General features: G+C 30.9%; 1 protein-coding gene across 1 annotated transcript in view; it reads right to left on the bottom strand.

The window, feature by feature from the left end:
- Positions 1 to 575: 575 nt before the first annotated feature.
- Positions 576 to 10,634, bottom strand: part of LOC129229636 (F-box DNA helicase 1-like) — a 60,616-nt gene continuing 50,557 nt past the window's right edge. The window contains exons 16-20 of the mRNA XM_054863990.1: positions 10,156 to 10,347; positions 9,329 to 9,430; positions 5,474 to 5,580; positions 2,939 to 3,067; positions 576 to 1,576 (exon numbers count right to left, since the gene is read on the bottom strand). Of these exons, the coding sequence (XP_054719965.1) occupies positions 1,340 to 1,576; positions 2,939 to 3,067; positions 5,474 to 5,580; positions 9,329 to 9,430; positions 10,156 to 10,347 (767 nt within the window). The 3' untranslated portion in view covers positions 576 to 1,339. The remainder of the gene's footprint in view (positions 1,577 to 2,938; positions 3,068 to 5,473; positions 5,581 to 9,328; positions 9,431 to 10,155; positions 10,348 to 10,634) is intronic.

Raw genomic sequence — 10,634 nt, 5'->3', positions numbered from 1 at the left:
TAAAGCATTCACATTAAAAAACCTACTAGCATTTTATAGGAAGGGAGAAATTCCCCCATAACAATTTTAAGTTAAGAAGGAAGATTAACATGCAAAGCTACAATTTATTCCAGAAAAAAAGCTGATCTTCAAACGGAAGAAATTAGATGAAAATGCAAAGCAAAGAACTGTTTTCGAAAGAGCAAGAAGAATAATCAGGGGAAGAAAAGAAAAAGGAAAGAGGAATTCATATGTGAAGCAGATAATACTTGTAAATACTCCCATAGATACAAAACACAGTTTGTTACGAGAATTTTTTTTAGACGTCAAGAAAAACTTCTTTTGGCAGTTTGATGTTGATGACTTTTCAAAGTTTTCTGAAGAGATATCACAAATTGCCTGAACAGAATGGCCCCAGATTCTTCTCTTAGGAATATATGAACTAATTCTTACTCACTTAACTTCGATAAAAGAAGAAGTTTTTTATTTAAAAAGTGGAAATGTAATGCATCTGTATCAAGTATGTTACATGCTTTTGTGATTTAAAAAAAAAAAAAAAAGGCATTTACAGAAAAATCAACAAATATGCAGAATAATTTGTTGTCCCGAACTATAGAAAATAAATTTATGAACTTCATAGCTAATAAATAATTTATTAAATGCAGAAGTCAAATTGATAAACAAATACAGCCATAAATTTTCAAAGTATCAATGTAAATGAAGTTGAAATAAATAGAGAGAACAAATGATAAGGAATAACATATTAGTAAAAGTATCATTTCATAAAATTTACAAATGTTTAGTGAAAAATTAAAATATAACATGTTAGATCCAAAGTGTATTATTGTGCCCAAGTGGGGAAAAAAGGAAGAATTCATAGAAAGAAAACAACATCGACAGTTATTTTTTACATATGTAAATAAATAATGACTCCATAGTTTAATTTTACATTTGTATCATTCATTATTTTTTAAAATACCCCCCCCCCCCTTTCCCTTTATGAGTTAGTCATGGAACTCCAACCAGGTTGTAAATAGAAAATTAAGTTATGCAGCACTAACAGGGCAAAAAGCATGTATTACTTGAAAATAAAAAAAGCAAGAGTTCAAAATATCAAAATATGATATTTTGATTAGATAAATACAAAGGACATGCTAAAAAACGAAAAAAGAACTTCAGTTATGCTGAGAAAATTGAACAGCATACAAGTGACTTTATTGGAACTTTGTAAAGTTACAAGATGCATGATAGAAGAAGTGAATATACACTTTACACAACTTCTTTTCAAATTTTTAGAAGAAATCATCACATAGGTTACAGAAGAAAACCAACCCTCAATACACATCAAATTTGGAATTATTTACACATTCACATTGATAACATACACAATATCCATGTCATTGAAAACTTCAACACTACGGTTAATTGGCGGATCACCAGGCAAAGGACCAATTAGAGCGGACATGCTCTGATGATGAAAGTCATTTGTTCGGTCCAAATACATGACTACCATTTCCACTCTTATTTCTGGTCTAGTTGAAGGTTCTGTACCACATTTCATGCATAAGGCGCCACCTTTAATTTGACGATTGCTAGACTAGATAAATAAAAGCAAAGAAATTTAGCTGTTTAATATTTAAAGCACATAATTTAAAAAGAAACAGGATGACTACAAATTTGAAAAAGATTTTCAAAAACACTTTAACTTTGCTAACTAACACAAATTCAAAAGAAAAAAAAAATGTTTTTGTCTTGTCTGAAAAGGCAATGTAAACATTTTCTTGAACTGAAGCAGTGGCAGAACTTTCAAGCAATGTTTGACTCATAGTACAATACCACCTTGTTTTTCCAGCCTTCATTAATCTGAATTAAATTAGTAGATTTTTGTAAAAAAATTAAAGTTCACATAAATATTAATTTTAAATTATGATAACAAAAACGGAGCTATAAGTACGCCAAACATTCACTTTTTATTTTGATTGATTAATGTTAAAGCCTTTGGGTGACTGCTTCATTCAAACACCATTTGTTTGAGACAAAAGTCAGGTGATTAATTCTTTAATTAATCACCTGTCTAATTAATCACCAAGTGTTTTTTGTTACAAAACACTTTTTGTTATCATAATAAATGGTAAGCTCCCTTATTTAAGGATTTGTTTTGCTTATCCAGATCAGGGTTCTCACTCATATTTAAAAATGAAATTCCCGGACTTTTCCAGATGAAATTCCAAGTGATTTTCAAGTTTACAGCTTTGTATAAGCTTATAAAAATTATGATTTCTTTTGGAACACCAGTAAAATCAAAGTCTTAAGCATTTTAATATCAGAATTTTAAAGTTTTTTCTGTAATGATTCTTCTGGCTGAAATGGTAAATCTTTGGTTAAGTATGCACTTAAGATCTACATTTCTTCTGGTTTCAAAGCAGTGGCTAAAGAACATAGTAGCCAACTTACTGTAGCTCTAAATGATACAAAAGATAGTTTTATTTTTCCGTATATTTTCAATTTCCCAGGTTTCTGACAAAATTAATCATCTCCTGACTTCCTTGATCAAAATAAAATTTTCTGGCGACTTCAAAGTTTCCCTGACCAATGAGAATCATGATAGATTTTTGATTCTCTGTGCTGTCTTTGGCTCCAGTTATTCTGGATCAACGAGGTTGTACAGTAAATACGAATAACTTATTTTCTTATCAGTAATTTAAAAAAATTACATCAATAATACCAGAAATTAAAACTTTTAAAAATATTGTAATTTTTTTACATGAATGAATTAACCTTTCAGCTCTGAAGACTTTTATTGCACAAGTTATATCCATGCAGCATAATTTTTACTCTAAATGATGAACTAGCATATAGGTTACATTGCTAAATTCTGATTGCATAGAAATTTATAAAGCATAAGTCACAATAGCAAAAATATTAAAGTGAATCAACAAAGGAAAGAGACAGTAATTACCAAAAGATTTTGTCGACGCTTTAGAACCAGAGTAGTATGAGGTACAAAGTCTTCTTGACAATTGATGCATTTTAATGATGGTTCAGATTGCAAAACACTTTTTGATGATACAGGATACTCAAACTTTTCCTAAAGAGTTAAATTTTTAAAAAAAAATCAAGTTAATGAATGCCTTACTAACAATTAGTAACTATTTTTGGATTTCCAATGAAGTTTAAATACAAATTGGTTTCATTAGAACAAAATACTACTGGAATTTTGAGTTTATTTTAGTTATGTTGCTAAATAATTTATATGTAAAAGTAAGGGAATTTATTTAGATGTTATTATGAAAAGTGCTGGTATCTGAAAACCAGACGGTTGCAAATTTTTATTTGCTGACTTTCCTGAAAGAAGATAAAAATGCACATGTGCTGTTTAGATGCATAATTACAGCATATTTTATGCATGTGCTTTAAATTTGCACAACAATTGATGAATGAAACAATGTTAAACAATGCCAGAGTTTTTAAGTTTCCTTTATAATACTTTTTAAAAATCTGTATACACTGAGCAATTGACTTCAGTTGCCAATACTGATATTAAAATTAACCATTTGTGTCACAAGGTTGCTTGATTGTTTACACACACACACAAAGACAGAAAGTTCTGGATAAAAAGGCTATTAACAATAAAAATGTAATGACCAAAACTTAAAAGTCATCTTGTGACTGGCTACAAACCAAAATTTTAAGTTTTCAATTTGAATAAGGAGAAGGACTTTGAGAAGATAAGAACAACGAAATGAAGATGAATCTCAGGATCAAAATAAAAAGTAAGGGATAAAGGTTGCACTGACTAAGAAAAAAAATCAGAACATGTGGAATTTAGAATTTTCAAGAGGAATTTTAGAGCTAAAGTTGAAAAATGATTTAAATCATTGGTTTAAAATAAAATCATTTGATTTAAATCATGACTTAAATCAGATTTAAATAATCGACACCCTGTTATAAGGCATACATTGCCAGCTTTTCAGTTAAAATTACTATGTACAAAATTAGTTGAAACTGTTTTGAAAAGCACTACGACTATGAAGAAAACAAATCATGCTTTCAATTTAAAAAACATGGTAAACGATAACCTTAAACTTAAATACAGTAGACCCCCCATTTTACGCGGTTTTAGATTTGACACAGTTATTAATATTTCACACGGAAGAGTTTCGGTTTTATGCGGATGCGGCAATGCAAACAGATAAAATGTTCCCCTCTTTCAAAATCCAAACTTCTAAAGATTACACCTAAAAAAAAGTGCATTTTGGTGTGCTAATACTCGAGCTTGGGCCACTGGAGACATTTTATGGGATTGCTTCCAGCGCTCTTTCCAGGTTATTAAACTCACACAATTCAGAACTCACAGGATACCGACATTGATGACACAGAACGAAAAATGTTAACATTGAAAATTTTGAGTCATTCCTTGACAATAGAAATGATCTTTCTGATTTGTTCGTGAAGGAAGATTCCAACATGGAAATGATGCAAGTGATCATGGATGCGTTAATGCTCTGCAAAGGACTACAGAGAAAAATTCTTAATAACTGCCAAAAGACTATCATAGCCAGCTCCTTTTTATAATCAGAGCACAAAATTAATTTATGTTTTCTTTTATAAATGTTGTGTGTAGAAAGATATAAGTACATATTAAACTTATTATACAATTAGTCATCACTAAAATGAAGTTTTTTTTTATCTATTGAACCTAACCCCTATTTTACTATGCGGTTTTGATTTGTGCGGTATTTCCGTGGAACATAACTCCCGCATAAAGCGAGGGTCTACTGTATTATAGATTAGTTTGAATTAAAAATAAATAAACAAATGAACTAAAAATAAATAATATAATATTAAATGAACAGATATAAGAAATATAATTTGAAAGTTGCATCACATTTTAATATTTAATTTTCCAAAATGTATATTATGGACCTCCATATAAATAACCCAGCAGTTGTCCATCAAGCTCATTTAGAATTAATTGATGAAATTAAAATAAAAAAAACTACTTTACATTCTAAAGAGGTCTCATGAAAACAATGAAAAGATAAAAAAATGTAAGGATAAGAAAATTGTTTGCAGAAACATGTTGTAGTCAGATGAGAATATGTTGATGAACATGCAATCAATATTGACCAGTAAATTGATACATTTTCTTTTAAGACAAATCAGTCTTTTCAAAATGTAATGATTAAATTAACAAACAAAAAATTAAACCCAAGCTTTGATTTTTTTTAAAAATAAATATAGAAATCAGTTAAAATTTTTTAAAAGGAAATAGAAAAACTAATGAGAAAAAAAATTTCTTTTAAAATTTTTAACAAAAATATTTGATGAAAAAAAAAACAAGCTTTTAAGGTTCAAAGGGCAAAAAAAAAAAAAAAAAAAAAAAGAAATTTAGGAGGCCTAAAAGGGAAGAAAGAGTTCTTCAAAGGGGCTTTGAACATGACTGTAGCTAAAGACCAGTAAATTTTAAAATTTCAACTATGACAATACTTGCCTGAGCTATATGAAGAACTTTAAGCAACTTTTCAGGAAGCAGTAGAGATTTTTTGGCTCGAGTTAGAGCAACATACAATACACTAGTTTCTTCAGACCATGCTGGATCTAAAAAATCAATATGTGCAACAGCACCTTACATTATATTCACTAAATAAGGATAAACTAATCTCCTATTCTTACAATAATGCACTAAAATTACTGTACTTTGTCATGTATGCCTAGTCAATTACTTTTTTTCCCATCTAATAAAGATTATAAAACAATTCTAATATGCTTTGCCTTCAATTTAGGAATTGAGCCGCACAATATCTATGAACTCTCACTGGTGAGATAAATTTACTTCATCTAACAGTTTGTTAACACATTCAGCTTCAATGAGATGACATCTGCCTCCAGTTCAGTTATTCCCTATTCTAGACTGACAAGTCCAAACTAAGACAAAATAGCAGTGTGTGGATGGGATAACCCGGCTGTCGGTATGTTGCATGAAATTTAAATATTTTTTTACTCTAACAATGACAAAAATTTAATATGGTATTGTTTTCAATGATTTCACACACTTATTTTCAGGGTGAAAAATGGATTACAGAGCCTCCTAATGCTAAAAAATAATTATAGTATTCCACCCTAATGGAATTTTTAAATAAGAATTGTGGGAGAAAAGAGGATCGATGTTCTATGCAACATATCCAAGAAAGATTAACGTATTTTTTATGTAAGTTCATAAGATACATATATACATAGAAACTAGTATACATAGTATATATACATAGAAACTAGTACATAAAAAATAAAGTCAGGGTTCATACTCAATTTCAAAAACAAAATGAAGGAGTTTTGGAGGAGTTCTGAAGGAGTAAAATGAGATTTTGAAGGAGTAATAATAGCAGACTTGCCAATCTTATGAAAAGAAAAAACGGGAGATCCAGTCAAAGCTTTAAGGGAGAAAAAGGGAGATTTTAAACGACGCTATACTAAGTAAAAAACACTGTTATAACAAGTATTTATTTAATTTTTTCATGAAAGAGAATTCACTCGTATAATCGCTCTTTTTGTTTGTAGATTTTTTTTTTTTCAGACATCGCTAAAGATGAATGTTAAACTACAACGCACGGTGTAGATCATGGTGAAAACACGCGGCGCAGTTAGCATGCGTCTGAAAACTGGCAACGGCGCATGCGTGAGATAGAAGTGGAAGTGCGAACGTAGAGTTAAACCAAAATACCATCTCCGGAAGCATTTCGGTCGACACTCCGAACGCACCCATCGGATGTTTGCCACTCACCTTGCGTTCGACAAACCGCACCGGTCGATCGGTAAGTAACCGGTTACTAACCGCAGCGTTCTATGATCAATCGGTTACCGCATCCGTTACCATTCTAAGCAGTTGATTGGTTGATTGGAGCATGTGATCATTAGCTGTCACGTGATTAACTAACCGGTCGTGCTCGTCGAACATGAGCTCACTGAGCAGTGCAGGTTTGCTCTGCTAGCCACGCCATCTATTAGGGCTGTGAGTAACTATTTTAAGGAAGAAAATTAAGTTTAATTTTAAAAAAAAGAAAAAAACCCGAAAAAAATAAAAAAAACGGTAGAAATGGATACTCAAACGTACAACCGGGAGAATGGAGTAAAGAACGGGAGTCTCCCGTGAAAAACGGGAGAGTTGGCAGGTCTGTAATAGGCTACCCTTAAATGATGTTGCATTTTTTTTTCAACATTTTCAACTCCCTTCCCCTTTGTCAAAGTGTCAAACTTCACCTTGCTACTCCTCTTGTCATATGTCATATCATTATAATAACTGAACTGTGCTATGTCAATTTTTGTCAACATCTCTCTTCCCCTTGTCACAATTTCATGAATCCGTCTCTCCCTCAAGGCACAGGCCCGACGAGAGACAATGTCAGCCTAGTTGGAAACTAGGGGCCAGCGACAATAACGCAAAAAAAAAAGAAGAAAAGAAGAAAGGAAAAAGAATAAAGAAAAAGGGGGTGGGGAACTCCAAAGAAGAGAAAACATAAAGTTTAAGTGAAATTTAATCTTTTGATATTTACTTTTATGGCACTTAAAATAGAGTTAATTGTTTTCTAGTAAGCAGTTTCAATTTTTTTTCTTCTTTTTTTCCGTTTTCTTTTCTCCCTCCCCCCCTTTTTCTTCTTTTCCCCTTTTCTTCTTTTTTTTGGGGGGGGGGGACGGAAGGGGCTTGGTGACATAACTGACAAGGGACCCTGTTAACGTATCCTTGTTAATGTGGATGACCCTTTTTACAATACCATAACTGCGATTTACTAAACAATCGCTTTTTTAACACAATCACTAATTAAGAGTACATCTTAAAAATACTTATGTATTTTTAAATAATAATTAGACAAAGTGACTTTTGCTGCTGAGAGTTTGGTGGAGGGAAAAGCAACAATCAAAAAATTTGAAAAAAATAGCCAAGCACCATTAAAGCATGTTTTACTACACTTATGAAATGTCTTAGTCATCTAATAATATTTTCACCTTCAACATCTATGATCAATTTGTAATTCTCATCTTTTGAAAAATATAAATATACGAAACTACTATATAAAAATCGTCCTTATACCTTTGCCCTTGTGACGATGTTAAGTTGTCGATCGAAGCTACTGTCATAGAAGAAAATTTTGTAATCTTGAACTAAAAAGAAGGAGTTTGATGGGCCCTTTAAAAAAATTTCCTGAATGAAGGAGTATTGGAGGAGTTTTGAAGGAGCGTACAAACCCTAAAAGTGTAACTTTTTTTTTTTTTTTGAAATTCAACTCAAAATTTTAGAGGTTCAACTGTAATAAAAAGTGAGCTCTTCACAAGACACATTACGTACGCATTACAAGCAGTGTTTAAGCTGGGTTCAAAGGTTCTTTAGCATAAAAGCTAAAATTGAGGGGAAAATGTTAGCAAAATGCTAAAATGTTACACATTCTCATATATTTATATATGCCTCAGTGTGTTTCATCTCCAGTTCAAAATAAAATTCATATTTCATCTGTGACATCTTTGAAGAAATAAGTACAACAGCTATTTTTTTTAAATCATAAAAAAAAAAGAAAACACGATTGGTGTTTAGAATGTTGCAGTCCCCTCCTCCTAATAAAGCAGTCATTCAGGGAAATAATGCTGGATAAGACTAATAGCTATTGAACTTAATTGTAGTTTTAACATCTTAGCTAAGATTTAAAAAAGATTAAGTTGATTATCGCTATGCATGCTTCCTCTCTATTATCATACATTTCTTCTTTTTTCAAAAAATTAATTTATTTTTTATTTGAGCAAAAAAGCGAAAATGCATTGCTTTATTTTTGCAATTCAGATAGTGTATTCGCATTATGCGAAAAATGCGACCGTAGCGGAAACCCTGATTGCAATACACAAAACTGAAACAAGGATAAAAAATAAGCTAGGGTTTCAGCATTTAACTTTTGACAGACACTTTTAACGAATACTGAATTTCGTTTAATTTTTTTTTTTTTAATCAGAACAAAAGAGATTTCCTTTTCTTTTGCCTTGTAAAAAAACTTAGTAAGCATCAAAATGAAAAACAGAATCTGATTCTCATCTCGATGCAATTGCATTTTTCAAAAAGAAGGTGTTATAAGCAAAAAGAATGCAAAAAAAAAAAAAAAAAGAATTGTTTAAATAACTTCAGAATTGCATTTTCTTTTTTTTTTTGGGGGGGGGGGCGGGGGGGGGGGGGTCTACTAAGGTCAATCTTTCTAATGACTGACAGTCATCGACTATTAAAAGAAAGTTAAACAGAAAGTATTTATTGTACACAAAGAAAACAAATTGCTATAAATAATACGGATGCAACCTATTTTTTTTAAATACTTACTATTTATATCAACAGGCACTTTTCCAATTTGGTAATCATCTGTCAGAGAAACAGTATCAAATTCTAAACCTTTGGCTTTGTGAGCAGTAGAGAAAACAATACCTGCAATACATTCATGCAAGTTATCAATCTGAAGTAAAAGGGGGAAAAACAGTCAATGCAACTGAATTTTAAAACTGTTTTTGACTTTTAGAAATTTCAGTTCACAAAAAGTTTTATTCTGAGACACTTAAAAAAAGGGTGTCTTAACCCCTCAACTGCTAATGCCTTAACTGCCCTGGACATACTTATATATGCAGAACGGTAGAATATTCAAGTAAAAATTTCACCAAAAATATTTGACTTGTTGAAAGCCATTCTGCTGTTAAATTCAACTCTCTTTTTATATTTATATCCATCTATGTGTGTTAGATAGTTGAAAACAAACGATGTGTAGGACTATTAAACATAAAAATATTTTATATTTTTGAAATATTATTAAAGTATTTTATACGAATTATCTAACCGACTTAATTTTTTTTACAAAGAAAACAGAACACTTCTGATGCTCAACACTAGCTGTATGCTTTCTAATACTTGCCCTTTAGTGTTGCCGTCAAACCAGTGGTACGGCTTAGGGCCAAGACCGCAGTGATACCCTGTGGAAGTATACAGACTATAGCATTTTAACACTATTACTGCAGTGAAGGCAAAACAAATCCTGAGATTTTACAATTAAAAAAATCATAAGTTACATAAAGAAAGTAAAAACATTTCCAACTAAAACTAATACAGTTTTTTAAAGTTATTACAAAGAAAAAAAAAGGAAATGACAACTAAAAACCTACTGGCAAGTTCTATAGGATGACTGCATTTTTCTTTTATGGTCTTAATGTAATCCACAATTTTGTAATCATGCGCATTGATAAGCTCAATTTTAGCAAGAAGATCAGGATCGTCTGCGTTCTTGGCATAGTTATTTAAATCAGCAAATGTTTTGAACCTGGAGATGAACTTGTCTTTTACAGGAAATTTTGAGTCTGAAAATAAACAAGAAAAATTAGGCCTCAATAACTGAATATTAGAGCAAGTAACTTCTTTTTTCACATCAAGGAACTAAAACTACAGAAGAATTATTTATAAGTAATAGAAACATAATAAAACAACACAAATAGCAATTGTCTTTAACTTAACACATAAAATTACGAAAATTTCAATTTAAGCCATGGACAAAACAACTGCTAAATTTACAAAATCAAAAACAAGAGGATCGAAGCATTTAAAATAGAAAAAGAAAAAGAGAAGAAAGAAAAACTATATGATAAAT

Source organism: Uloborus diversus, chromosome 9 (assembly GCF_026930045.1).
Source record: "Uloborus diversus isolate 005 chromosome 9, Udiv.v.3.1, whole genome shotgun sequence".
NCBI classification, from domain to species: Eukaryota; Metazoa; Arthropoda; class Arachnida; order Araneae; family Uloboridae; genus Uloborus; species Uloborus diversus.
The sequence above is the reverse complement of the archived record's forward strand: the minus strand, read 5'-3'. Positions and strand labels throughout refer to the sequence as shown.